The sequence below is a fragment of the Coniosporium apollinis genome, assembly GCF_000281105.1.
Source record: "Coniosporium apollinis CBS 100218 chromosome Unknown supercont1.9, whole genome shotgun sequence".
Lineage (NCBI taxonomy): Eukaryota > Fungi > Ascomycota > Dothideomycetes > Coniosporium > Coniosporium apollinis.
The window spans coordinates 419,381-447,364 of record NW_006913271.1 but is presented as its reverse complement, the minus strand read 5'-3'; the positions used below and the strand labels follow the sequence as shown (position 1 = coordinate 447,364).

Sequence of the window (27,984 nt, the reverse complement as noted above, 5' to 3'; positions counted from 1 at the left end):
TGATTGCGTTAGACGGCTTGGCATTGCAAGGCCCTCACTGCAACTAAACGAGGTTGAGGAGATGCATGGATGCTTGATGGATCAGCAGCAGCAGACATCTCGATTCGGAAGGGGTATCTAGCAAGCCCCATAGTAGCCTATAACTCACTAAGCGCCTCAGCAAATGCGTCCACCCACTCCTGGCTATGAGCCAGCCCCAACCTAAAGAGCCTCAAGCATCGCCAGCTGCCTCTTAAGCATCACAATTGCGCCCTTACTAACCCTACTCAGCCCATCCGCAACCCCACCATCCCCCGCAGTCTCACTCGCAGCAATGACGCGCCGCACATGCTGCATCGTCTTCTGCAGCAACCTTGGCCCATTCGCATTAACATACAGCCACCTGATCTCGTCGCCAAAGCCCTGCGGCGGATTCCTTAGCGCATGCTCAATAAACCCCCTCGTCCTAAACAGCGCGCGTTCCGTGTACAAGCGGCTCGGGACCACGCTCTCCGCCGTGCCCTGGCGAGAGCTATACCCAGCCTCATTGAAGTAGGGCTCCGGCACCAGCACTAGACCCAGCAACGACACCAGCACCTGCAGGACCGTGGACTTGCCGGCGCTCCACGCTTCGCCTTTCTCGTCTGCATGCCAGGTCCCGAGCAACGACAAGCAGATTTTGCCGTCTTCGTAGAGGTTCGGGTTCACGGGTCCTTGGCCGTGGGTCCAGCTGTGGAAGTAGGCCGAGGGAGGGGTGGAGGGGAAGGAGGGACCCAGATGCATGTCGATAAGGAAAGGGGCGAGAGCGTAGGGTGTGTCGAGAGGGCCGAGAATGAGGATGCGGAGGAGGTCGAGGCGGGACTCGAAGGTGCGGACGTAGATCCCAGGCGGAAGGGAGGTGGAGAGAATTTTGTGCTCTTTCCGTATACGGCGGGTGCGTGCCTGGTTATTGGCCGATGACGATGGAGTCGGTTCGGAGAGGTAATGGTGGTCCGATGGGGGAGGGGTGTCGAGAATAAGGAAGGATGCGGGCGCGTTGGGAAAGCCTGCGAAGTCCAGTACCACGTTGTCAGGCGAGCTTGGATTGCTCGTTTTCGCACTGGTGTTCTCAATTGTAATGGCTCCTGGTGCATTCGTCTTGATAGAAGGAGGCGCGTCCGGCTCCGGCGGTATGGAGTCCGGCGTGGTCCGCTCACCCGTTGGTGGTGTTGTATTGGCTGTATCAACGCCGCTTTCCAGATCTGGCATATCGGCATCGCTGTCATCAGTAGACCAAGCCTCGTCATCGGTGTCTTGATCAACCCGTTCCCCGCCGTAACCCTGATATTCGTACTCATACGTTGGCTCCACCTCCTCGCTTCCATCTGAATCATCGTCCATATCTTCGTCATCGACGTCGTCGAAGAGCTCCGAGGATTCGCTATAGTGATCACCGTGGAATACTTCGTCCATGTCGCTGCTGTATGCCAACTGCGCGTACTCAGGCGGAATCCTGACGTCTAACGGCTCGCCTTCGAGTGCGCCTAATCGTACTACAAGCTGCCCATCGAAGCCAAGATCGACGACTTCACCAAACCATGTTATACCGCCCCTCTGCCGCAGGAGATCGTCAAGATCCATGGTCCTTTGCCTGATGGTAACAAAATCGCCGCGTCTCCTGTTCAGGGCTGGAGTGGTGAAGATGTCGTACAGACTGACCTCCTCGACTGGGCCGAGTGCTGTGCCTGTGCGGGAATCTGGTAACAGATCATCCCCGTGGAAGCTCACAGAAGCACCGAGGAACCATCGCAGATGAACGATGCGGTCCGCTGATTTGACAGACTGTACGACGCCTACTCTAGCAGGCTCATAGACATCGCTCTCGCCCAGGTTTCTGGCCTTTCGTTCCTTGCTGCATACGATCTCCCCTGGCCACACCTCATCCTCGTCTGTGACGTTCGAGTCCGGTACAAATGAGGTAGAAAGGCCTTTTGTGATCGTTTGGTCTTGCCACAATACGGTGATCTCCGATTTAGTCTCCGCGACTATGAAAACATTGGTGTCGTAACCGCGAGTCCGTGTTCGGGGTATGCGGGTGATGTTGTACTTGACACATGCGCCTGATAGGTCATTGAATCTGACACGGTGGCCGACATCCACCAGAGCAGAGCTTATGGTACGTGTCTGAGGTGATCCTGGTCGATGCGAAAGCTAATTTCAAAAGTCAATAATATGCGCTTACGAACAGATCGTGCCGTCCTCTCTGCGCCACGAAACATTTCCTTTACAGAAGCAGATGGAGTGGGGCTACGCATTCACCGAGAACAGGGTTGGAGGTGATAGCACTGGGAACTCACATTCGAGGCCGCTTCCTGTGCTGGCCTTTTGTCCAAATCGTATACGTGAAGTCTATCACTTTCTAGCACATCCACATCCAGTGTATCGGGAGGTTCATCGAAATCTGGATATGCGCCCGGCATACTCTGCTCCACCTGTGGGAAGATGCCGCGGCGTAGCCAATGCACCGAGAGGCTCGTGGTCCTGACGTGCACCACCATACCGACCGGTGCGACGTTCGGTTGGTAGGCCCCGAATTTCCATCTTCCTCGCCGTAGGACTCCCTTCTTCGTTGTCACAACGTCGCCTACATTCAACCGGTCCACGAGCGGATCGTTCGCAGTAAGCTCTTCAGAATCTTCGATGATGACCAGGCTGCCATCGCTAAGCAGGACGGCGACTTCGTCGAATGTCTCGTCGATACGCCCAACCCAACCATCGTATAGTATTAAAGCTCCTTCGTTGTACTCGTATGTGGACTTGAGCTCTGATGAGGGGACGTCTTCCAAGAGGGGAGCGGACTCTGCCAAGGATACGAGAGAGGTCTGTGGGCCGAAGTCAGCTTTTCTGTACCCTCTCAAGATGGTGCGCCCCAGCTTTCAGATGGGGACTGTCAAGCCTCGTAGTGGCCCAGAGAAAACTTCCTGGGAAGGCAAGGAGGCATAGAGCCCCCAGCTAGCCGATAGCATCCGCCACTACCTACAAGCAAATTCGACGCACTTACCGGCTGTGCGAGCTTACACCTCTTCTCCACATTTATCACCGTCCCGCTCATCGCACTCCGAATATCCCGCTTAACGACATCCCCCACCAGCAGCGACCGATCAAGCAGCACCAGCTTGCTCTCCGGTATGAGCTCCGTCTTGAACGCTGTCTGCCATGACACAAGCACCGTACCTGCGGGCGGTATGCCCGACCTCAGGAACGACGCGAATAGTATGGGGGAGACGTCGCTGTGGCGTTCGATGGCGTTGTCGTAGTCCTGCTGGGGATCGGGCTCGTGGGTTTCTACGTCGCTGGGCGTGCGGTCTACGGTGCCGATGCTGGAAGGGTGATCTGCGAGGGCGCAAATGTCATCTGCGTAGAAAACTTGCTCGGTCATCGTAAGGTCTTTGCCTCTGAGGGTTGAAGGCCTTGTTAGAGGTTGTAAGGAAAGGCAAGGCTTCGCCGCGGGGGGTTTTCGTCTTGTTGGCGGACCGGTGGGGCAAATGAGACTGAAGGTGCGCGTGGAGATATTAGCAGTGAGTGAGCGTTGAGGGCAGTCGTGTCTAGTACGCTGTTCGCTGTTTGTAGGTGGAAGGGAAACGAAGGGTGGGCATTCGAAAGTCTCATGTGAAGTCAAGTCAACGCCAAGGAGTAGAGTGATGCGGCGTTTCCCCGACATCCCACCACACCTCCGCGATAGTCGCGAATAAGTACCTACCCTTGCACCCTTCGGGGTAGACTATTTACTCGCTGTTCATGTCCCGAGCATGGCCGACCCATTGTTAGAGCTCCTCGTCCCCTACTTCGAGACCCAAGATGCCGTAGCCGCCAGACCAATCCCCTCCCCCTCCGATCCCGTCACCACGAGCTACCTAAACCGCCTCACCACCCTCTCCTTATCCGCCCTCACTAGCAGCGAGCCGCAATCTCTCCTCCACTCAAACCAATCCATCCTCCGCTCCCTCCAAGCCCTCTCCAAACGCTCCTACAAATCCATAATCGCCTCCTCAGATCAGCTCTCAAGCCTCAACACCACCCTCCCCACCCTAGCATCCCAAGTGGGCGAGCTCCAAGATGCACTCCCCACCCTCGAAGACTCCGCCACGAACTTCGCGCAGAAATACAGCAAGACGACCGACAACCCCATCCTCGACCGGCGGCGAAAAGCCATGCTCCTCGCGCGCAACGTCGACCGCGTCTCCGATGTCCTCGACCTCCCGACGCTGCTCTCGTCCGCCATTTCCTCGTCCACTGGCTCGGCGCAAGCAAGCACGACAGCGAGTCTGAGCTCTGCAAACGCGAGTTACGCGTCAGCGTTGGACCTGCATGCGCATATCAAGCGTCTGCAGGCGCTGTATCCCAACATGGACCTGATCAAGGATATCTCGGCGCAGGCAGAACAGGAGATGAAAGCCATGACAACGAACCTGATCACAAGCCTTCAAGGCCAGGGCATCAAGCTCGCGGGCGCCATGCGCACGATTGGCTGGCTCCGACGCGTCGCGCCCGAGCTAGACTCAGCATATACATCCCATAAAAGCGCCAACTTCGGAAGCAGCGAGGGCGCACTAGGTGCGCTGTTCCTGGTTTGCCGGCTCGCCAACCTCTTGAACATGCTCGAAGCGCTGGAGCCGTTACGTGAGCTAGCGGACCAGGAGACCGTGAGAAGGGTGAGCGGCGACGGTAGGGATACTGCCAAGGACTGGACGGGCGGCCAGCAGACGGAGCGGTATCTGAAGCGGTATATCGAGATCTTCCGCGAGCAGAGCTTCGCCGTCATCTCGACGTTCCAGTCTATCTTCCCCGCTGCGCTTCCGGCGCCGGGGGCAGGGACTGTGGGGGATGATTTGGGCGCGAAGCTGAAGTCACCTGCGCTGGACTCGCGGCGTGCGAAGGATGGCGGAGATGCCAACGATACGCTGCAGCCCCTGCCGTCCGCGCTGGCGACTTTCCCGCTCCATCTGGTTGAGCTGCTTTTCGAAACTCTGAAGCATTATTTGCCGAATGTGAGGGATAGAACTGCGAGGGACAGCTTGCTCACTCAGGTGTTGTACTGTGCGGGTAGCTTGGGGAGACTGGGAGGGGACTTTGGCATGATGCTTGCACTGCTTGACGAGGAGGATGAAAGTGAAGAGGAATCAGAAGATGGGCCGGAGTGGGTGGACGCCTTCAAGAAGCATCGTATACAGGCCAGTCGACTCGAGCTGCTTGCCAGCGGTGTCGGCGCGGGCAGAAGTAGTAGCTTACCGCTTAGAGAAACATCACCGGCTAGCTCTGCTGGCTGAAGGGTTTGAAGCTGCGCTCAGTTCGTGTTTCCGCTTACTGAATGTTTGATGATTCCAATCATGATACAATCATGGTAGTTACAAATGCGACCAGTCGGTATTCCATACACAACAATACCTTACTCACACAAATGCTCTACACCTCCCAAGCCCAGACCCAGCCCCCTATAAACTGATCTCCCCCCTCCACGTCGCCTCCGTGAGCCCCAAGGTCTCAATCAGATGCGTCCACCGCGGCCCCGCCCGCTCCTTCCTCCGCATGTATGCCAGTAGCTTCTGCCTTCTATGCACCAATAATCTCAGATTCCGCTTGTTGACTTTATCCTGCTTGCCCCTCGTGCCCAGGAAGTTCGCCAGCGTCCGGATCTTGGCCGTCAGGATCGCGATCTGGACTTCACTGCTGCCCGTGTCTGGGCCTGCGCGCTTGCCCGAGGCTGCTGCTGGCGAAAGTGTCGATGAGGTCCCGTCGGCGGCCTCGGTACTTGGCGCTTCGGTGCCGTCGGCAGGTGATAGCGTCACACTAGGTGTCGATGAGGTAAAGAGGGTGCGGTCGGTGTTGTGCCGGCCAAAAGTGCTGATGCAGCGCTGCGTGTTCACTTGAGTCCGGTCCTTGGAGGAGGCGTTCGCGAGGTTGACGATGCGGCGCAGGGCTGTGGCGCGGTTGTGATGGTCCATGGCCAGCTCCCTTGCGTCGTCGGCTGCCACTTCGGCAGCGGAGCGCGTCATGTCTGCATCGCGTGGTCGCTCGAGGTAGAGTGCCGCATTAATGAGTTCGGAATGGGAGAGCGATTTTTCAACTTGGGCCGGGGTGAGGCCGTGTTGGGCGTGTTCGTCGCGGGGGGTCAGAGGTGTGTCCTGTGTGCCCACCTTTTGAGCGGGGTTTCGCGACTTTGATAGCGTGTCTGGGGTAATAGGAGGAAGGCCAGTGTCGAAGGATTCGACGAATGGCGTTGTTATGCCGCGGACTGGATCGCCAATGGATGCGGAACGCTCTTCGCGGAGGACTGTCTGCCGGGAGAGGTTGGCGGCCTTGCGAGCGCGAGCCTGAGCTAGGACGTATGGATCGTGAGACTTCCGCCTATGTGTCGCGGTGGACGCATCTCGGGAAGGGGCTGCGGAGAAGGGGCGGAGGAGAGCGCTGGGGCCGGTTGAGCAGTGGTTAGTAGCTGTGGAGCGTTAGCGATCAGGCTTCATGACTGATAGAGCTATGGACTCCCGTACCGGTCTGTGCCCGTAGACAGGTCAATATGGGTATTCGGGGAGGCATAATGGACGACGCTCAGTCTCTCCACCAAGCTCTTGATGTCGCAGTCTTTCCAAAGCTGTCGGCGGACAGGTAACGCCGACCCGCTGTTCGCTTGGCTCAAAGCTCGCACCGCCGAAGAAATCCCGGCTATCCCACCATCAATTCCGTTCCAGCTAAGCATCGTGAACTTCTGTCTGGAAGCGCTCCTTCAAGAACAGCCATTCCGCTTGACATCGCGCAGCACATCCGATATCAAGACCTCAATATGGCCCCCGCAAACCTTCCCGCGGCATTCAATGCCACCAACCAGGATATTGAGATGATGCTCGCAGCTCAGTGCCATCTCGGCTCCAAGAACTTGCAGGTGCATATGGAGCCGTACCTCTGGAAGACTCGCCCTGACGGTATCAACGTTATCAACATTGGCAAGACCTGGTAAGCTCTCTCGTCATTTCCAGTGGTACCCGAACTTGGCCGTCTGAAGCGCTTGCATCAAAGTCTTCGTCCAGGCATCAGAAGTATACATCAAAGTTAAAGACTAACATTATGGTCCTCCAGGGAGAAGATCGTCCTCGCAGCCCGCATCATCGTCGCCATCGATAACCCCGCCGACATCGCCGTCATCTCCGCACGTCCCTACGGCCAACGCGCCGTGCTCAAGTTCGCCGCACACACAGGCGCCGTCGCCATTGCCGGGCGCTTCACCCCGGGTAACTTCACCAACTACATCACCCGATCCTTCAAGGAGCCACGCCTGATCATCGTCACCGACCCGCGCACCGACGCCCAGGCCATCAAGGAGGCCTCCTACGTCAACATCCCCGTCGTCGCCCTCTGCGACACCGACTCCCCGACCGAGTACGTCGACATCGCCATCCCGACCAACAATAAGGGCCGCCACGCCATTGGCCTCATCTGGTGGATGCTGGCGCGCGAGGTCCTGCGCCTACGCGGCACGCTCGCTTCCCGCGAGACTGAGTGGGACGTCATGACGGATCTGTACTTCTACCGCGATCCTGAGGCTGAGGAGAACAAGGACGCTTCCGGCCTTGACGAGGCTAAGCAGCCCGGCGCCGACGACGTTGGCCCTGCTGCTGTCGAGTCTGGCTTCAACAATGAGTGGGAGGTCTCGGGCGGCACAGCCGGCCAGTTCGCTGCTGCTTCGGCTCCTGGTGCCCCGGCTGCGGGCGCGAGCTGGGATGCTGCTGATGGTGCTGACTGGGCTGAGGGCGCTGCGCCGGTGGAGACGGGTAACCAGGGCTGGGACGCTGCTGGCGGGAACGAGAACACCCAGTGGTAGACATGCGACCGGATGTGAAGCATGTATCGAAGATTCCGGGGGTCCGTCGTTGAACTTAAGGAGCGGAAATAGAAGGGAAGGCAACTTCAGATTTCTGTTTGCAAGGAATAAAATCGAAAGCGCTTATGAGGGAAAGATATCCACTGGCGATCACTCGTTCTTCGTCTTTGGGGGAAAGCCCTGTGCTGGAGATCCTGGGTGTATGTAACAGTCACTCATCCTTGCAACAAGACTGACTCTGCCTTGGCCTGCTTGCGTGAAATGTACTGTGCTGCTCTTACCTATGCCTCTTGATACCCGACACGTTGTATCCGTTCAGCCTCGCTCTTCATACCGGGTCCTCGATATTCTGTGAAGCGTACTGGACCTACTGGGAATGGCACTACAATGGAGCCTGGTCTCCGCGGTAGCTACAGGAAGCCTGATTGATGCCTCCAGGCTGCGCATAACAACACCTGTTTCTCCTCTCTATGCGCTTCTGGAGGTCTCGATATGGTATGAGTTTAATTTGTCTAGCCTACCTCGATGCCCTATCTACATACCGCGAGATAGGCAGGGGCAGCAATGTTAAGAGAACTAATCTCACGTCCGGACGGGAGTAATGACAAACTGGAGCCACGAGCCTTTCTGTTAGGTGCGACGACAAAAACATGAGCTCCAGAGCCGCAATGGACTCCGCCAAAGGCTGCTACAGCGGGACATCTGGATTCTGCATAGTGGCGCCAGACTGACATCACAGATCTTTGAGGTCGAGGGTGGGACTCAGAGCTCAGTAAGTCGCGGATGACGGGCAGAGGAAATACCTAAGTCGGTGGCAGCTACTCATGGCGAAGGCCGGGGTGCTGTTATCTTGCAGCTCTGAAATACAAGTGCTGCAGCCGGCAAGACGCAAGAGCTTCATGGTGTCTAGGCATATGAGTTTCAATCCATCGCCCTGGGGACGACAGATCTTTTGTCACCATGGCCAACGGACAGTGAGAGGGATCGCTTAACCAGAGACGGATTGTAAAGGCGGACGCTGCCGTGTTACCCCTACACGTCCGAATGCGGTAACAGTGGTGGTTGCGTAGAACGTCGCGTGTGAAAATGTGAGCTGTACGAAGACTAGGTAGGTAAGATAGCGCAAAAGTGAGGTACGAGTAGGCAGCGAAGATCAGGACGAGGTGACAATGACATTTGAGCAACACTTCACAAAGACGAAGACTGACAAAGCCTGTGCTGATGGTCTGAGACAACCTGCGTAAAGCCCATGAGGGACTTCCAAGCCCAGCATCAGTGTAAAACGGAAGCGACGGGCAGATCGCAGCGCCGTCGCAGGGCTGGAGTTTTCGTTCAGGTGCCTCATTGCCAGCATCGTGGCGAGTGATTGAGCCAGACCATGGCTTGCAGTCAAGCATCAATAGGTGCTTAAGTCCAGCCACATTTTTGGGACTGCTCCGTCTGGTGCTGCGCGTCCGGCATGTCCGACCCGAATTCTGGAGTTCTATACATCTTGTGAGCAAAAAAGTCTGCGGGAGGTCCCATATCATCATTGCAGCGGCTACCAGTGTACATCACGCGCTGATGCCGTTGACTACCGCTAACCCTGATCATTACTACCCAAAACGCGAAGTGTACCGGCCCTTGTTACTGAACCGCCACCAAACATACACTGTCCTGACGCCAAAGTTACCCTAACGCCTCACACCAGTTAAAGTTGCCTCCAGCTCCTTCCATGCTTGCTCCCATACCAAAGATGCAGGCGCCGCGTTCGCATCGTCCTGACGCACCTTTGTTCTTCCCAAATCCTCAGCAGCTCGCTGGAAAAGACTGGAACGCGTCTGCTGCAGTGACTCTAGCCGTGCAGCAGCATCGCGCAGACTAGGACCTGGCGTTTCGACCGGTGCCTCCTGAGGCGCAGGCGTGTCGATCCTAATAATCGGAGGCGGCATTGTCGCGGTCGGAGCTAGACGGTGGAGGTTTGGCAGTGTTGGCGAAGCCGAGAGTGGCGGCAAGCCTAAGAATAGCGGCGGAGCTTGCGACGATCCTATCCCAGACACCGATGGTTGCGACAGCAATCTTGGGTCGATGGCGATATCCGGGGTATTCCAGTAGGGTTGAGACGGTTGCGGAAGGCCACTAGGTGCTTGGGCAGCGTATACAAGCCCTCTGACTGCGCGCGGATCGTGCACAGGCGAGCCATCTTGGTCCGTGAAAAGTTTGCATTGTGAGCATCGGAATATGGAGTCGTGATCTGGCAGAGACCCTCGAGCTGGTAGGATTCTCAGGCATGGCTGGAGCCTGCTTGTCGGGCAGCGGATGATGGAGGACTGGGAGCTGCCACAGTTGGCGCATGTCCAGGAGTAATGACGGCACATGACGTTGGATGCGTGGTTTAGCAGTACGCGACTGGAGTGGCTGTATTCGAATTGGCTAGGCTGACCCTTACGGATGGCTGAACCGTTGGTGGGAGCAACACAGTGGATGTTGTGTGAATCTAGGTCCTTAGACGAGCTTACCGACGAGAGTTTTGTACTGGGGGTGAAATGCACAGGATCACGAAGAAATGGTGACCTGCCGCTTCCCGCGGATTCTGGACAAGGCAGGGCATTTGTTGTCAGTTGTGTGTACTGGAACATATCAGCTTTGTTATCTTATTCGCTGGCATGGCCAAACGGGAAAAAGGGAAACAATGATAAGAAAGAGAATAATAGAAAGCAACAACGTCTCTGAACGGAAGGATGCATCTGCTATGGTCATAGAGCGCATAAGCGGCAGAAGATGTTTGGATGAATTGGAGAACTCGAGAGCTCTGTCTCCAAAAGGCATTGTGAAAGATCGGAGTGGTAGGTCTTCGATAATCGATCATAAGAACCTGATCGGAAATACACGCCAGGGGTAATGATTGCAGATCGTGGACCGCCAGTAGTGAGCCAGAAGTGTGCAGGCGATGAAGCCCTATTGTGAGAATATTGTAGTACAGTTTGATAGCGCTGATGGCAGCATTGTGTGAGTTCCACCAGTTGTTCCGATACGTCCCGGCTAAGTCGTGCTGTCATGCTTGGTGGGTAGACACGAATGGATAAGGGCGCGGCGATCGAGTCTTCTGACAGATCTGTTAGCCATGCTGTCTGGGAGAGTTGTCCTTTCAAGCCTGGGTCTTTTGGGATGCCTCTATCCAGCTATGACAGGAGCTTGCTTGAGTCGCCTCTAGCAGCGGAGGGCTGATACAGAGGCATAGTTTGGACCTGGGCACAGCCTTGTCCGACGATGCTGAACGGGGGATTGGGTAGTCATCCTTGCAATGTAACAACACAAATGACGATCATACTGCTGTATGGATACGAGAAGCTTGGAAGACCACTATGGAAGAGGGGAATCATCAGGAGATGAGGTCGACTTAAGGATTCGACAAAAGCTGCCAGACTAAGAGGATCGACTGATCGACAAGTGGACAATCGCTCGTTTGCCGTTGCACTGGAACTCGTGCATCTCCAATCTCGCTCCAATTTAGCCGCCAGGCCGCCCTAGGATGCGGTCATCCACATCAGCCTCAGGAACGATGTCATATCACTTCTGCGTGCCACAAACACCAGCCGCATAGGGGAGCTCGGACCGTCGCCAATGCTTGGACAAGACGAGCGATCGGCGACAATCTCTTCCCAGATGGGCTGTTCTCTATGCTGTTCGAAACGTTTAGTGGTGAAATGACGATGTTGGAGTCTTGCCCTTCGTCTTCTGTGCCGTCTTCATCGCCAGACCCTTGAGCACAGCGCCATAACCCCGACGCCTCTTCAGCCCTGCATACAGAGTAGGACAGCGGATGCTTGCCCGTTTTTGCCCTTCGCCGAAGCATGGCAATTGCGAAGGCCGTAGAGGACGTGGATGGACCGATGACGGCAGAGTTGGCCGCCGCCGTCGCCGTCTCAGCAAACGACCAGAGTGCCTGCCGAAAGCTCCAGACCACGTGCTTACCGCAGTCCCTCGAGGCTCGACCGCTGGGAAACGGCGCGAACAACGGATCTTCTAAGAACATGGCACAATCCACCGGACACGATGCAGAGAGGCGGGATCGGCTGGTGGAATAAGCATCGCTCGCGGACGAGGAAGAGTTCCAACTGAGGTTTCGCGGGTGTACCACGGGCGCTGGACCACCCCGAGGCTGAAGAGCTGAAGAGCTGATGAGCGGCTCCTCCGCTTCCGAATGGCGCTGGCGAGGCGATTGCTCTCTTGCTCGAACGTGCCGAAAGCGAATGTGCATCAGCTTGCGATATCGAGCACGAACGACGGAGCACGTAAGCGTTTAGTATTCCTGCCGCGGTCGTTGCGACAAGGGCGTCACGAGACACGACGCTGGACTCCAACGTTCGGTTGCTGCCGCCCAAGAAAAGCTTCGGCTTGCTGCCACGCGTTTGCACGGGATGCATGGATGCCATGGAGGCGGCCTCAAAGGCCGCGCACTAAGTGCTCACGCTCACGGGCTTTGCAAGCATGCAGCTGGCAGCTGGTGAGCCTCATGCGGCTTGACGCGGTTTGGCAGGAGTCTCGAATTGGTTGGCCATTCATCCACGTTCCACGTTCCACATTCTCTCCTCCGCTTCCACGGCGAGCAAGATGTCGAGCAGATGCGCCGGCGGACGGCCGGCAAGGCTTAGGTGATAACTACTCCTGCACAACTGACAATGGCCTCATCCGAGGAATCAATCTGTTGCGCTAATCCAACAGTCATTCGTCCGAGATTCCTCTCCACCCTTGAAGTGGCTTGGCGATAGCGCGCCACAAATTCTATCCTACCCTGGCGGTCTAGAACGCCGGCACACGACTGCGCTCGCTGCTGCATCCGCTGCGAGCCTATGCCCAGCGCTGCAGAATCCACCGTCCGACCCGTCCGCTGTCGTTCTCCTAGATTACTTCTTTGACTCCAAGCACCGAGACTGCCGACCGCACGGCACTTTGTGGTTTCGCTAGCAGCTCTGACAGCAACAATCTGGCGTTGCGTTTCGAGCTCTCCCAATCCGCCCTCGTCTGCAGGTGTTGGCTGCCCTCCTAAGCTGCGCGTTTCAAAGTCTGCAGCCCACTCAGAAACCCAAAAGGCCTGTGTAGCACTCACGCTCGGACTCCTGCGTTCCACACGCTCCCGCCCGTGTGCTTCGGTTGTCTGAGACTGACCTGAGATCTGGCCCAGTCGGCATCTCGCCAGTCCGGCGTCCACATGGGAGATCTACAGTCCAATCCATTGCTGGATATGTCCGGTATCAATCTACCCTCAGAAGCGTCTGGCAAACCTGACGGACCGCCCTCACTTGACTCTTCCCTGTTTTGTTTCCCTTCGCCGGCTGGTGAAGACTTTCCTGCGCTGAGCCCTCAAGATGTCGTTCCCAGGTACCTCCAGCAGCCGAACTGGCACGACTCGCTTCTTGGAATTGCTATCCCAGAGCCGATAGCGCGGCCCACCGTCGGACGACTGCCAACTGACACTCCCGCTGCAACCCCCAGAGGAGAAATATACCGTGAACTAGGTTTGACTGCCTTTGGGGGCGGCGCTTATCTTCCCTCCACCACCGCTGCCTTCCCAACCCCGCCAATCGTCAAGGCTGCCAACAGCCTTCGGCTGCCTTCGTTTGACCTTCTGGGCATCGCCAACCCACATCCGGATAGATTCACTCAGAACCACGATCAATACTTCCCCGGCATCGGGGCAGGGCCGCTCTCCAACCCAGCAGATCCTCTTCATGCGCAGAGCCCCATACTGAGTCGGGCGCGACTTCCGGCTGAAACTGCAGCGGCGGAAACACTGCCAGATCCTTCCAAGGCCACCCAAAGATCTCTCCAGCAGATTGTTCACACCTTCACACCGCCAGACGACAGGGGCACGATAGACTGGAGCGCCCTGCCTCATGTTAGGACGGCGGCGATGGATTCTCCTGCCAGGTCGGATCCCGAAGCTCGATCGCCGGGAACAGGAGAAATCTCCAGCAGCAGCAGCACAGCACCCCCAAGCCCCGAGCCTGTATATCCAAGCGCAGAACAAGCAAGCGAAAAGAGGCCTTGGCTGCGTGGTGCGCTGGAGGCAGTTAGTGAGTGCCCTTGTCGGGCTCTGCATTCTCGCTCTATAGGCTGACCTTCAACTTTAGTCGAACATATCGACTCAGAGGGAGGAACCAACGGTTCGGTCAGAATTCTCACCCATGCGCTTCCCTGCCCCGTAAGCGCTGGCCACGTATTCCCTACCGTTATCAACGCAATCCACGCCCGAATACCGCCAAGATCAACAGTTTGGATTAATGTTTTTCACGCGGTGCCTGGGCGCTTCAATTTGGCCGACCTCCCATCATCACCTCCAAGCACGCCGGGGCCTGCCATTGGAGGAGACGACTATTTTGCGACAAAGGTTTTCGACAGCGCTGTCGCCGTCGCTGATTACCAGAGTGATGGCCAGGTACTTTCCCGGCCCCACCCCGTGGTTCCTCCGTCGACGGTGGATGTCTCGATCGTGGAACGGTACATCCCGCCTACCAGCGTCAACGAATTCGCCGAGATGTTCTCGTCAGGAGCCCGTTCGATCCTTCTCGATCGGCTTGTCGAGCTCTCACATCACGACGGCACGCTGGTACTCATTTACCCCACAAGGACTGGCGGTCGTACCTTCATGTCGGAATATTTGGGGCCCATACTGGATCCTCTACTGCGCGCGATGACAGTTGTCAATGAGCTCTCTGCGGACCTGGGAGTTCAACTCGGCAGCATGTCAGCAGTTGACCAGCTGCTCGAGTTCGATCAGGCCAAAAGCAAGCTTGAACGCTACCTACGTCATCTCACAAAGTACAGCAGCATGCTGGAAAAATTCCATAGCAAAAGGGCCAAGTTTGAGCTGATCCACGCATCGACCCAGGAGGTGAAGCTGGAGCGCAAGGTGTGGGCGACTGAGTGGTGGATCAAGCAGGAGAAGGCAAGAGTGAGGGCCACAGTCACGAAGTACTTCAGACTTGCACACAAGCTGCCTACGGATTCTGAGATCATGCCCACGCATCTCATTCAAGAGATCTTGGACGGGGTCGCGTCAAAGCCGTGTGCTACGGAGCCAACGAAAGGCGTGGAAGTCGGTGTCTTCGTAATTAAGAAAAGTCAACACGCTTGATGACCGTGCCGCAAGGTCCACCAGAGCATAGGCGCTGCTGTGGACGGAGAGTACCACGACGCCCGAGACGAGTCCGGAAGCGCATGTTTCAGTTACAGACGATGCACAGGCTCAAAGCGACCAGGCTTCGGCAGGCTTCCCGTCCTCCGGTGAGCAACGATATGAAATTTTGTATCCGGAAACGGCCCTATCACGACCATTACGTCTGGACGACTCTGACGCCATCGATTCTATTCACTGTTGCTTTACAGAAGAGTCGTCTGCAGCGGTCTCTTGCGTGGTGTGTCGAAGCTTCGAAGCTGCTCGAGCACAAAACAAGCTTGCTACTTTGATCCAACGACTTGAGCAGGTTCCTTCTATAGTGTACATAATGCGCCCTGACCCGAGGTATTCTCAGCTATTAGCATATATCTGGGCTTGTTGCAAGGCAGCATGGTAACAGGCGACCCTGAAACACTAGACGCCATCAAAACCACAACTGCAGACTATCTAAGGTGAGCCTACAATTAATTACTCAGCTCCAACAGCAACATCCATCAGTCCCTTCCACCGAGATATGTTACATAGAAGACTCCCGACGGCGCAAGCCTGATCCCGGGGTTCGACCGAGCCTTCTCCGGGAGCCGCAGAGAAAGCCGCAGATTGATTTTGAATCAGCAACAGAGCATTTCATCCACTCACACCCGACGTCTGCTTTAACATCGGCGCTACATGACGGCCAAGCTATGATCTTCATTCCACGTTGCGTGCTCGCCCAGATGTGTCAGCGACGCTCCCTTCATTGGCCACTCGATCGGATGAGCGGCTGACAGGGCTGACAAAACGGTGCGCAGCGCGGTGGAGCGAGCCTCGGGAATAATGGCATCATCGCCGCAAACTGAGGGGATGTTGACAATAGCAGCGATGGCGTTTCTAGAAACACTGACATTAGAAAGCATCTCAGCACTATATAACCGTCTCAATACCGGCTGAAAGACCACCTAACAGCGTTCAAGTACTCGAGTGATACCATACGACAATCGCATCCCTCAAGACTCGACCACCCTACGCGATCGGCCCAACTTTCTAAAGCCAGCACCCTCAGTCCTCACTACGTTTGCCAGTCGAGCATTCAGTACTCTAGCCCGAATTACCTCAATTAGATCGGCTCCTCACACGTCCTCTATTTTCAAAGCCACCATGACGACCGCCGCCGCCCCTCTCCAATTGACACCCACACCAGCCGCCGAACCCCAAAGCCGCACCAATGGCACGAGCAACGTAAAGACCGCCCATGAGGGCATCACTATCCCCCGCGGTCCCGTAACCTCGGAGCTCCAATTCTACTCCGCGCCCAAAGACGGCTCGGCACCCTACCAATACGTCGAGGCCGCCCCATCAGGCGAAGCGCAGCGCAACTTCGGCGAAGAGTCTCACGAGGTCACAATCGACGACATCCGCGGCAAAGAGCACACCTTCACGCTCAACGACAACGCCTTCGAAACCCTCTCCGGCATCCAGAGCAACGAGCACGCCTTCCAGGACGATGAGCGCATAAAGGAAGTCTATTACCCGGAGGTCGAGAAGCTGGTCCTCGACAACGTGCCTGGCGCGCATAGGGTGCTGCTCTTCGACCACACGATCCGTCGCGCGCAGCCGAACGCGCATAGGGCGCCTGTTACGAGGGTCCATATTGATCAGACTCCTGCGTCCGCTGAGGCGCGCGTAAGGCATCATCTGTCTGACGAGGCGGACGAGCTGCTGAGAGGTCGGTACCGCATCATCAATGTGTGGCGCCCGCTCAATGGGCCTGTTGTTTCGTTCCCGCTCGCCTTCGCGGACTCTGCCACGACGCGTGATGAGGATCTCGTGGGCATTCAGCATCGGTATCCGCACCGCACGGGCGAGACGGCAGGGGTGAAACACAATGAGGGACAGCGGTGGTACTACTGGAGCGGGATGAACGATAGCGAGAGGTTGTTGCTCAAGTGCTTTGATAGTGACGAGACAGCTGGGCGGCGGGGACGGGTGCCGCATACCGCATTTGTGGATCCGAGGACCCAGGAGGGGTGGCCGGCCCGGGAGAGTATTGAAGTGAGGGCGCTGGTCTTTGGTTAGAGAGTTGGAAGCCGGTAAACTTGCTTTCTTGGGTTGATTTGGTTAGGCATAGCGTTGTTGGCGCTAAGGTATCATAGTTCTACGACTCGAATTCAAAACACGATCTGTGTCTCTTTTAGCATGTCTTTTTTTAAGTCTCTTGCATGGTCATGCCTTCTTTTGCTGTGCAGGGTCTTGTATAGACAGAGAAGAACAATGAATTCAATCGTTATCTCAGCTTCCCTTCAGCGGTGCGTCAAATTCCTCCATGTCTAAGTATGATTACCAAGTCTCTAAATTACCTCGCAAGGAGGTTAAAAACAAATCGACCTAAGTTCTCTATCGAGTAGCCCAGAAACGAGCGCCTGATCGTAGGCATGTATTGGCCAGAGCTTCGAACTATTTCGTGAACTTAATCTTGGGAATGATTTCTCTTTCAAAGCGGCCTCTAGACCTCTTCTCCGCAACTATCAAGAGTACTCTTGCGGACTGCATTCCCGAGCTATACGCTGCTCCTCTAGTCATTGCCTTATATAACTCGCGATCATTCTACCCCGTGCAATGCTTACACCTCTCGTTTTTCCCTGTGAAGACACCCTACAGAAGCGCACGCTCACAGCCGCGGCCGGAATCTTAAGAAATATCCGTATCCGCCGATAGACTCCACGATCCTACTGCGCACTACTTGATAACTTCAAACATTCCCAAGCCCTCCAAGATCTCGCGAAAAGTTCTACCAGCTCAGCCAGCGTAGCCTTCCACCAGAACGTAGCATCTCCTTACAGCTTCACGCCATCTCCTCGGAGTCAGCGTCACGACTAAGTCGAGCGAAGCCCCCCAGCGAGTCCCAGCGACTTTCGAACCGCCGAACGACCCTCCGTGAGACTAGGGGGTGTGGTCGACGCAGGATCCCGCCTACGACGTTCCACGCAAATTGCGCGTTGTTGCTGTTTTCGGATCCAGTCCTGCGTCGGGGACTTCAAGCTGCAGCAGGTGACCTTCCGGGTAGTAAGCTGTGGGGAGCTGGGGAGGGGGGTTAAGGCTTGGGATCCCGCCTGCGACATTGTACGATGGAGGGCGGTGTTGCCGGATTCTGAATTTGGGGCAGGAGGGGCGTGGGTGGGAGCGCGGCTCGTGCGGAGGACAGGCTGCGTGTGTGTCGAGTGTGAGCTCGTTTTTGCCCTTCTGATCGGACCTGGAGGAGGGGTTGGATACCGCTGGATGTTGCTGAGACATCTGGTGCTTGATATGAGCTGTGAGCTGTGAGCTGTGAGCTGTGAGCCGTGGGCTTTTGGAGGCGGGTTGATAGTCATGGTTGCGGTCGTGATGATATGCGGTGTTTGCGAGGGGAAGCAGTGGAGTGGACGGCGGGCTTGATTGCAGTCACACTATGCTTGTATGCGCTTTCTTGACTAGATAGGATAGGAAGCCACTGACGATTCCGCAAAGCCTGCCTCAATTCCTCTGCCACAACAACAGCTGGAATCCCACATGCCTCCCTCCCATCCCATCCCATCCCCTCCGTACCCCATCCGCACCCTCTCAACTCCCCGCCCCCTCCCCCAAACACCCCACGACAACAGCAACGATCTCTTCCAACTGCTCCACCTGAAACCTGTTCTCCGCCTCCTCGATTAGACACTCCAGAGCCTGAACATCCGTCGGCCGGTGGTTGACAATATGCAGCATCTCCGGCATCGTGAGGTTCTTCTTCGCGAAGGGCGGCATCTGCTCGAACACGGCGCGGAAGGCCGCGTCTGTGTAGGCGGCGCCGTTGGCCGGGGCGAAGGGCTGGGTCGGGGATGTGAGGTAGGTTTGGGTCTATAGGATGGTGTAAGTAATGGGATTATGGGGTTGGATCAGAGAGGTGATGGAAGAGGGGAAATGGAGAGGAGGTTGAGGATAGGGAAGGACGATTGACGCTAGGCTGGAATGGAGAGTGAGGGGAGCTTACATCTTTGAGGATTGCGGCGAGGTTGGAGGGCATGCTTGCGCGCGCGTTGCCTATGGGGTCTCGTGCGGCGTAGGATGCTTGCACGGCAGTGATGTGCTTGAGGACGTCGTAGTTGCTGAGAACCTCCGACTGGGTCTCGAGGATCTGTGGGGCCTAGTGAGTGGGTGCTGCAAGCTCAGGCTTGGGGAAGGGAGGCTTCACCTTCATCGTGGTGGTTGAGGTGGGGATAGGTTTTTGGCTTGGATGGTTTGAAAGGAAAATAGCGATTGAGCGGACTGAAAGCTGATGGCAACGCGTGACTAAGCTTCCGAACCTGTTGATGAAGAAGAAGTTACGAGGTTCTGGATAGAGAATGCTACGGTGACTTGGAGACGGATGGTTGAAATGTCGATTCCAGGCGAAGAATTTTCACGGTTGCTTTTTGTGGTAGTGGGAAGAGCCAGAATTCCTGGTTCGTGAGTGGTTCAAACTTATCATCATGCGGCCATTCACAGTGTCTGCTGTTCTCGAAGCCTATTGTCACCACGCAGTGTGTGGTGGTATTGTCCAGTGTCAACAGCCCCGGTGTTACAGTAGGTGTCAATGCGTCACGTGCGAGACAAAATCGTCTTCTGGGCGGCAATATATGGATACGAGATGCGCAATGGCCATAGTTCGATTACAGAGGTATCCCATTGCTCTATTAATTGCACGGTAGTACGTTGTAGATCACCTCAGTTCGCGGAGGCTGTCATGACAATCACGCCCAAATCCCAAGCGTCCAACTCGCCCTATCCCCCTTCCCTGCGGGTCCCAGCCCCGACCTGGCCCTCCCAACGCCCTCCTTCTCCACGACACTCACTTCCTTCGTGACGCTCGCACCCGCCAAGCCATGCGACAAGAATCTATCTCTCTCGATCTCAACGATGCCCTTTGTGCGCAATTGCGCAATGAGACTTGCACCCGCCCATGCCCCTAGTGTCTCGACGCCACGCACGACACCGGTCACAGACGGCTTCTGGCCTTTCGTGTTGAGTTCGTGGATCTTTTCCGCTATTGGATCGCGCTCCGGCGGTCGGAGTGCAGCAGGTACGGATGCGGCATCAGTGGCGGCAGCGCCGGAACCTTCTTTGCTAGGGCTCGGTGCTGGTTGAGGATCCGTGTTTATTTGATGATTCTGGTTACGCTCTCGAAGGATTGTCTGGGGGTTCCTCGTGGCGCTGCCGTACGATTTGACCGGATCCCAGCCTCGCTCGGCAACGACGGCGGAGACTTCTTGAATGATGCGGCGCTTGATACCTGGGAGGTTGGACACACCGCCAGTGATCAAAATGCGGGACATGCAAACTGCGCGGGCGTCTGAGGGAAGGGATAAGAGGGCTGTGTAGGTGAGTAGGCCGAGGGGCTGATCGTGGTCATCGAGGTCTGTGGGTGGGGTTGAGGAGGCGAGAAGGGCGGTCTCTGCGGGCTCAGCTAGGCGTACGAAGGGAACTTGAAGAGAGAGCGGAGGATCTGCGGCTGGGAGCGGTATCGACATTGGTGTATCCAGAGCGTCGTTGGCAGTCGGAGGAAGATCCTGGGCTGACTGAAACCGCTTCGCTTGCTCCCTACTGAAGCACCATCCCACACGTGTAAGGACTTCTTCTGCCTCGTCGAAGCTGACACCGTCAACCTCCTGCGGCTCCGAGCGCCCAGCCGTCTTCGCGGCTTCCCGAGTCAGCATCTTGCCCATTTCCTCGCTGAGCATCCTCCCCGCCCTCACACTTCGGCGCTGATGCACCTCGCGGTACTCGTACAGTGCAGTCACGGTCGTCTCCGCCCATCCAATATCGACCACCAAAGCCGATCTAAGACCTGCGGCAACGGCGGCCAGTACTGGAGTCGACACAAGCGTGATCCCCGTTGGATGTGGAGCGAATCCCGTGAAAAGACTGGTCAGGACACACGAGAGAAGCGGCTTAGGCATAGCCGGCGGCGTGGCAAGCACAATCCTCTTCTGACGGCCGTCGAGCATGACGTGCTTGTGCTGGACTTCGCGCACTGCGCGCTCGAGCTTGTCCGTCACCAGCCCAAGGTCGAGGTCCCGCAGATCCATCCGCCAAAGCTCGTACTCTTGACCCCATTCCTGCCCCCTCTTCCGCTTCCGCCTCTTCCTTGAGTACTGTGGATCCCACTGCCTGTAGTCGCCGACTCTCCGCTGTTCGTCGGGCCCGAAGCTCAAGATGCAGCGCGGCGAGCTCTCGCCAGCGAAACCGGCGCGCAGATGTCGTGCGCCAATCTCGAGGACCATCGTATCATCGTCGCTCCGGTAACTGGATGAAGGCGAGCCGTAGATGGAGGATAACGAGCGTTGGCCGACAGGGGTGTGCGGTGACGGGGCGCCTGTTGCTGATGAGGACTGAACGACGGACGCGGTCGGCCGGGCGCGGTTGATGGTGAGCTTGTGCTCGGAACGTTCTGGCCTATGGCTTGCCATTGCTGTGATGAGTGTTTCGGGCAGAAGCCCTGTTCTATTTCCTGTTGTCACGGCATTGTTGCGATCAGAGTCAATAGTCCTTGCATTCTCCCCAGAGCCAGGCGGCCCAAGCTCCGGAGGCTCTCACGGCTCTCTCGCTTGGCGGCTAGCGCAATCCCGCACGCAGAGCTTCCGCGCCCGAGCCAGAAATTTTTCCGAGCTGGACCTCGACGACGCAGACAGCAGCCCACTACCGCTCGTGTGCCCGTACCTTCCTACCTTCCTACCTTCCCTACCACATACCACATACCATACTCGGCATACGCTACACCCATCATGACGCTCTTTATCCTTACCGAGACCAGCGCCGGCTACGCGCTCCACAAGGCGAAGGACAAGAAATTACTCAAGCATGACCTCCCGGAAGAGGCACACACGGCCGAGGGCATTTGCAGCTTGCTCAAGCTCAAGTCCTTCTCCAAGTTCGATTCCGCAGCCACGGCTTTAAACGAAGCTGCGGCGCTCACAGACGGCAAGGTACGGGGTTTTGTATTCGCAAGTGAAGAAGCGCCTGTGCCCCGTCGCGATTGAGGAAAGCACAATTCGAGGCCTTCGGTGCAGCCGCCTTTAACCACCGCTCCTGCCAAGTTTATACTTCGTCGAGCTTCTCACTCGCAATTCATTGGTTCACAATACGTCTCGATCGACATCTGACCATTTTTCAGGTCACACCCATGCTCTCATCTCTCCTAGACTCTCTCAAAGACGAGAAGAAGGCCTCTCTAGCCGTAATGGACCCAAAGCTGGGCAACGCGATCAAGAAGCTACCACAACTCTCCATCACACCGATTTCCGACGCATCTACCGCCGATCTGTTCAGAGCTATCCGCAGCCATCTACCGAGCCTGATCGCCGGCCTGACACCCAAAGATATCGACACGATGAGCTTGGGTCTCTCGCATTCCCTATCACGACATAAGCTACGATTCTCTCCCGACAAGGTCGACACTATGATCATACAAGCTATCGCATTACTCGACGACCTAGACAAGGAGCTCAACACATACGCCATGCGGGTGAAGGAATGGTACGGCTGGCATTTCCCCGAGGTCGCCCGTATCATCAACGACAACGTCGCATACGCAAAAGTCATCCTAGCCATGGGCATGCGCACCAACGCCTCGAATGCGGACCTGACGGAGATTCTGCCGGAGGAGATTGAGGCGGCTGTGAAAGCGGCCGCAGAAGTCTCCATGGGAACCGAGATCACCGATGAGGATCTGGAGAACATACGTGCTCTTGCTGAGCAGGTCGTTAGCTTCACGGAATATCGCGCACAACTTGCAAATTACCTCGCCACACGCATGCAGGCGATTGCGCCGAATCTCACGACTTTGGTCGGCGAGCTTGTGGGTGCGCGTCTCATCGCGCATGCCGGTAGCTTGATGAACTTGGCCAAGAGCCCCGGCTCGACCATTCAGATCTTAGGCGCAGAAAAGGCGCTATTCAGGTAACCCTCAGTTCATGCGATCACCGTCGAGATACCCACTGACGTCAAACACAAGGGCTCTGAAAACGAAGCACGACACGCCCAAATACGGCCTGATCTACCATGCCAGCTTGATCGGTAAGTACCCGAGTTCTTTGGGCTTTGCGCTCTGAATGAATGACGCTAACCCACCACAGGCCAAGCAACCGGCAGAAACAAAGGCAAAATCGCCCGCATGCTCGCCTCAAAAGCCGCCCTCGGCCTGCGCGTCGACTCCCTCTCCGACTGGGGCCAGTCCGGCGAAGGCAAGCTGGCCGAGCCAACCGAGGAAGAGAAGCGAGCAGTGGGCGTCAACGCGCGCCTGACCATCGAGCGCCGGCTGCGCAACCTCGAAGGCAAGCCGCTCCGCCCGACCGGCGCGGCGATCGGCCCCGGCGGCCAGGCCAAGCCGGGCAAGTGGGAGGTCAAGGAGGCGCGAAAGTACAACCCTGATGCGGACGGCTTGGCAGGCGATGAGCCGGCGGCCGCGGCGCAAAGTGCTCCTCCGGCGAAGACGAAGGATGTGAAAATGGGCGATGCGGATGCGGGGGCTGAGGACGATGACGAGGAGGATGAAGACGAGGATGAGGAGACGGAGGAGTTGATCACCAAGACGCATCTTAATGGCGATGCGGAGAGGGAGGTTGTGAAGGCGGATAAGAAGCAGCAGAAGCAGGCGGAGAAGGATGCGAAGATTGCGCGGAAGTTGGCCAGGGCTGAAAAGAGGGAGCGGAAGGAGGCGAAGAAGGCGGCTAAGGAGGCGAAAAAGGAGGGCAAGGAGGCCAAGAAAGAGAAGAAGGAAAAGGACGATGGGGAGAGTGGGAGGAAGAGGAAGAGGGAGGAGGCGGATGGTGAGGAGAAGAAGAAGAAGAAGAAGAGCAAGGCGTGAGATGTGTCTGACCTTTGTTAGTGTGGTTCGTCTGGACTTCTCTTCGGGAGACCTCTCCGTGCTGCTTACGACTGTCTGCTCGGGGTTGATGGCAGAGCGCTTCTCTCTGTACATCGGCGATCGTCCCTGTTCTTTTCTGTCTTCTCCAAATGCTCTGTGCACACATGCTCTGCCTCTTGGCTGTACCTGGCATTCCTGGCGTCTGGGCCGGACGGAGTAGTTGTGGCGTCACCTCTTCTTGTTCCAATTAGATCTGGTATGTAGCATACCCAATGACAGCACGCTGCTGCCTCAGTCACGTCTCTCCATCTTGCGCATGAAAGGGGATGTCATAATGCACCTGCGCATGTGCACATGGCTGCCACTACAAGACGTCCTGTTTAGCACTCTCGTCGGTTGCCACTTCAGGTGATTTGCTCTGGTCCTCCTGAGGAGGAGGCAGCCCGCCTCCTGAACTTCCGGCCCCATCTCATCTCCATAAGAGTATGCCTTCCACCTGGCGGAAGTAGTAGGCTCAAGCAGACGGGCTCGTTCGCCGGCGCTGAGGGGCGGAGCAGCCGCCGCCGTCTGCTGTAGTCCCTTCATACTTCGGCGAGGATAGCCCAGGTAGCTAAATGGGCTTTCCAGGTGCATTTTCAGCGGCGAGAAGTGGTTTGCGGTATCTGTACGCTGCTTTTTTTTTTTTCAAAGCCGGTATGTACGCATTGCATGGCTCTCCGGGGGGAGTGGGGCGCTGTTGGGTAATGGAGACTTCAGGCTTGGGGTTTCTCGGCCTTGCGAGGTACAGGTCGTCCAACGATCGGCGCCTGGTGGGACCTACAGTACTTTGCTCGAGCACGCTAAGCACGCTAAGCACGCGGAGCATACCAAGCACGCGGTGTAATCGGCGTGCTCAGAGCTACACGCGGATAGTTTAGCACGCTCAGAGCCAGGTCGGATGCATCAGATCTAGCCGCGTACAGCTCAGATCTAGTTGATCTGCGAAACAAAACGCCGGTGCAGCTTGTCCCCTTTGTGATATAATCTCGAGGGAAGCGTTCAGCAGCAAAGGCGGAAGTTACTTTTAGGCATCTGAGAAGGAACATACTAGGGAATTCAGGGCTGCCAAGTGAGAATTGAAGGCGTTATGAATGATCTTATATGTAAAAGAGCGGTTTGAAAGAGCACAGCATCGAAATTCTCGGAAAACACTTTGTTAAGGGGCTTCTCGCATCGAGCCGAGAAGCTACTGCTTCACTCTCCGAGTCGTTGAATCTTAGTGCTATATACATCCTGCTTGGAACGTTTCTGTATCTGCTAAAAGTGAATACTACGGAACTACACTGTAGTCAACCTTTTCTAACCATGTGTATATCAATATCACAGTATATGGAAGGTGATTTTGCTACAATTACCTTCTACTAAGACCCTAGAAATTTGTTCCACTCAAGTAGCAACAAAGCAGCTACAGATTCCAAACGGTAGAGAGTACAAAAGCTCTAGGCATCAAGAGTGCTATTACACTATAAGTTGTTTCGTCTCTATAGCTGGCGATGTGACATGTAGCTGAAACATCCCTCTTGAGGAGTTTGTTAGATCATTTCCAACGTACTGCAAATTGAGCGAGAAGACAGTGAAATATGTTGGTGACGATTGATCTAATGAAAGTAGAAACAAGCCTTCGAGCGGAACAATCATACATTCGCGCACTAATCTCTCTCACACTCAGGTGCGAAATCAAAATACACTTTCCCAGCGTGATAGAGTGTAAAGTACGCCTTGTGCATCGCTATATTATCTAGAGTGTCTTTTGCGTCTGCGTCGCAGGATTTCAAGACATCCGCCATCAAGTTTACGTCTCATCGTGTGTCAAAACGAGGATGGCAGCCCGTGGTTATACTTTCAAGCGAACATGTTTTACATAACCACTACTGATCCTTATGTAACAGACAACACATGGCCCTACCTAGTTTTTCTCGCACGAGGTTGATTCCAGTCAGGCTGTACCACTATGGTAAGATGCTGTTCTAATCCTCAAGCCTTATTGCATCTCAGATTACGGTGTTGTCCTGATACCGCGTGAATACAGAGCCCGATCCCATGATCGTCATCGCCGTTCCTTCACTGATGCCACTGTGCTCTAACATCTCCAGTTAGCGACTTTGGCGCAGCTTCTACCGGTTTGAGCGGTCAACAATACGCTTGATAAGTCCGTCATGATGTGAGATCGCGGATCAGAAAGGCGCATCTGTTCAAACCTATCGGTCATACACTCGATTGGACGCATAGGTTACGTGCATAGATTAAGACGGAGACAATTTCCGTCTGTATACAAGTCGTTTTCTGTCCATATCCACTCCAAGCTGTGATGGGGAGCACAGCGAATATATTACCTTGCACGACTGAAGCTACCGGTCGTATCAGGCTCTTACAAAGCACGAGTCGAACGAGATACTTTCACAATGCTTAGGCCGAGACTCTCGACTCATGGGCGTTGCAAGCTTGATGGGCACGATATCAGGGGGTCTACTCATGAGTCATGTTATATGAGCCGTGAAAGTCAAACCGAGGCTCGTGCCAGACCTTAGAAGGCCTGGTTGCAAGGCGAGTATCGAAGTAACACTTCAAAATCTTCTAGTGAGGCGGTAAGTTGCTGCCCTGCCTTCCGACCTGAAGGGACTGTCTCATGAGACGCACTCTTCCTGACCCGCTCTCCCTGCCCCACACGCAGGATCTGCTTGTGGATCGCCGGGGGAGATCGGGTAGAGCGCCGTGGAGGTCTTAAGATCGTGCTGAGAACTCGCTTCGTGCGTGTAACGTAGGCTAGAGGTTTCGCACGATCTAACGTGATAAGGCTAGCGTTTTGACTACTTGAGCAAAGCGCTTCTGAGGCCTAGTCTGGGTAAAAACGTGACCTGCATGGATAACTTGCGGGCCTCAATCATGCAAAAATCCCTGGCCTGCGTTATCCGTCGAGAGCTGTCACTCGAGACTCTTCTCTGGCGTAAGAGGCTCAGGCTGTGCGCCCCTACTCTCATCTCTGGATTGCCCGGCTCCAGTATGCACAAGCATCAAGTGTAGAAAGACTAGTTAGGAAGGTCGAGTGGAAATGGCTCCATAATCTCCCCACGTGAAAGCGGAATTAGGGTGGGCTCGGGAATTTGCTGGTAGATGCGAGATGATCTCGTGGTGCAGCAACGGTCTACGCGCAACGAGCCGGAGGAACTTATAGCGAAGAGGCGTCCGCAGTCGGTAGGAAGCGGCGCCGCTGCGCAAGTCCGACCTGCTCCTGCACATGGACGGCTGAAGCTGCAGGCGGTTGGTGGGCGGGTAGTATGCCCGGACCGCATACGCGAGGAGTAGGATTGTCATGGGAGCCCCGGCCGCGACCCTACAGCACTGTCGTCGCACAAGGAAAAAGGAGGATACCTGGATACGGATGAGTGGATGGGGACGGTTGAAGCAGTATGATTCCAAGCAAGGGCCCGAGGCGATGCTGCACGTCCGGGGGGCCATAACCTGGTAGGACGGTGCTCGAAACCCTGCGGGTGAGCTAAGGTGCAAACCGTTTTTGGCACATGGAACGTATTTTACCAAAGCACGATAGTCGTATAGGATTCGGGGTTGTTTCGGCTATGACGACAGTCAGGTAGCAGCATGTCCTCTGAAGAAGGAAAGTAAACAAGCGGTCAGTGAAAGATTGGAGTAGTTAGACGCGCAGTGATACTCATCCACAGCAAGCCAAGCGGTTCTAAGCGCGCTGGACGCCGCGGACGGGCTCAGAGCTCAAAACACTGGTTGCTTGTCGGGCCAATTGGAAGCAAATGCCATGTGCGGCAAGCTCGCGTAGATATGTTGCGCCATCCATTTCTTCGTATTTCGCCGTGGCATAAGCCTATGAGGAAACGAAGGGGGCATTGTCCACTGAGGGGTTCTGCTGAGGCGGTATTCAGGGGCTGACCGAAGTTGTAGTCGTAAGACCTCCACCTCCACTCTAGATACCTTGACGCAATCGCTCGTGCTGTGTTAGTCTGGTCCATGCAACATCAGTCTCGAAAACCGACAGTCGGGCGCGTAGTTCTATCCGCGAACGCCACTGGCGTAATGCGTTGCCTGATTTGCGTAAACCAGCCGATCCGAGCGACCTGAATGCTCCTGGCTAGTTGGCAAGGCAAG

The 27,984-nt window shown here is 55.9% G+C and overlaps 10 protein-coding genes across 10 annotated transcripts; 6 read left to right on the top strand and 4 right to left on the bottom strand.

Moving 5' to 3' along the window:
* Positions 1 to 201: 201 nt before the first annotated feature.
* W97_02505 (uncharacterized protein) lies at positions 202 to 3,397 on the bottom strand (the record flags this gene model as incomplete). Its single annotated transcript, XM_007780405.1, has 3 exons — positions 202 to 2,169; positions 2,316 to 2,840; positions 3,020 to 3,397. 3 exons carry the CDS (start codon positions 3,395 to 3,397, stop codon positions 202 to 204), a joined length of 2,871 nt encoding a protein of 956 aa, XP_007778595.1.
* Positions 3,398 to 3,767: 370 nt separating this feature from the next.
* Positions 3,768 to 5,285, top strand: W97_02504 (uncharacterized protein; the record flags this gene model as incomplete). Its single annotated transcript, XM_007780404.1, has 1 exon — positions 3,768 to 5,285. One exon carries the CDS (start codon positions 3,768 to 3,770, stop codon positions 5,283 to 5,285), a length of 1,518 nt encoding a protein of 505 aa, XP_007778594.1.
* A 165-nt stretch (positions 5,286 to 5,450) lies between these two features.
* W97_02503 (uncharacterized protein) lies at positions 5,451 to 6,552 on the bottom strand (the record flags this gene model as incomplete). The annotated part of the gene is made up of 2 exons (XM_007780403.1): positions 5,451 to 6,451; positions 6,507 to 6,552. 2 exons carry the CDS (start codon positions 6,550 to 6,552, stop codon positions 5,451 to 5,453), a joined length of 1,047 nt encoding a protein of 348 aa, XP_007778593.1.
* A 244-nt stretch (positions 6,553 to 6,796) lies between these two features.
* On the top strand, positions 6,797 to 7,831 carry W97_02502 (40S ribosomal protein S0; the record flags this gene model as incomplete). Its single annotated transcript, XM_007780402.1, has 2 exons — positions 6,797 to 6,966; positions 7,090 to 7,831. 2 exons carry the CDS (start codon positions 6,797 to 6,799, stop codon positions 7,829 to 7,831), a joined length of 912 nt encoding a protein of 303 aa, XP_007778592.1.
* Positions 7,832 to 11,664: 3,833 nt separating this feature from the next.
* Positions 11,665 to 11,898, top strand: W97_02501 (uncharacterized protein; the record flags this gene model as incomplete). The annotated part of the gene is made up of 1 exon (XM_007780401.1): positions 11,665 to 11,898. One exon carries the CDS (start codon positions 11,665 to 11,667, stop codon positions 11,896 to 11,898), a length of 234 nt encoding a protein of 77 aa, XP_007778591.1.
* A 1,124-nt stretch (positions 11,899 to 13,022) lies between these two features.
* On the top strand, positions 13,023 to 14,948 carry W97_02500 (uncharacterized protein; the record flags this gene model as incomplete). Its single annotated transcript, XM_007780400.1, has 2 exons — positions 13,023 to 13,887; positions 13,945 to 14,948. 2 exons carry the CDS (start codon positions 13,023 to 13,025, stop codon positions 14,946 to 14,948), a joined length of 1,869 nt encoding a protein of 622 aa, XP_007778590.1.
* Positions 14,949 to 16,127: 1,179 nt separating this feature from the next.
* Positions 16,128 to 17,045, top strand: W97_02499 (uncharacterized protein; the record flags this gene model as incomplete). Its single annotated transcript, XM_007780399.1, has 1 exon — positions 16,128 to 17,045. The coding sequence occupies one exon, from the start codon at positions 16,128 to 16,130 to the stop codon at positions 17,043 to 17,045; it is 918 nt and encodes a 305-aa protein (XP_007778589.1).
* A 1,521-nt stretch (positions 17,046 to 18,566) lies between these two features.
* W97_02498 (uncharacterized protein) lies at positions 18,567 to 19,185 on the bottom strand (the record flags this gene model as incomplete). The annotated part of the gene is made up of 3 exons (XM_007780398.1): positions 18,567 to 18,845; positions 18,979 to 19,122; positions 19,180 to 19,185. 3 exons carry the CDS (start codon positions 19,183 to 19,185, stop codon positions 18,567 to 18,569), a joined length of 429 nt encoding a protein of 142 aa, XP_007778588.1.
* A 532-nt stretch (positions 19,186 to 19,717) lies between these two features.
* Positions 19,718 to 21,433, bottom strand: W97_02497 (uncharacterized protein; the record flags this gene model as incomplete). Its single annotated transcript, XM_007780397.1, has 1 exon — positions 19,718 to 21,433. The coding sequence occupies one exon, from the start codon at positions 21,431 to 21,433 to the stop codon at positions 19,718 to 19,720; it is 1,716 nt and encodes a 571-aa protein (XP_007778587.1).
* Positions 21,434 to 21,748: 315 nt separating this feature from the next.
* On the top strand, positions 21,749 to 23,829 carry W97_02496 (uncharacterized protein; the record flags this gene model as incomplete). Its single annotated transcript, XM_007780396.1, has 4 exons — positions 21,749 to 21,949; positions 22,138 to 22,922; positions 22,978 to 23,039; positions 23,099 to 23,829. 4 exons carry the CDS (start codon positions 21,749 to 21,751, stop codon positions 23,827 to 23,829), a joined length of 1,779 nt encoding a protein of 592 aa, XP_007778586.1.
* Between the last annotated feature and the right edge of the window lie 4,155 nt (positions 23,830 to 27,984).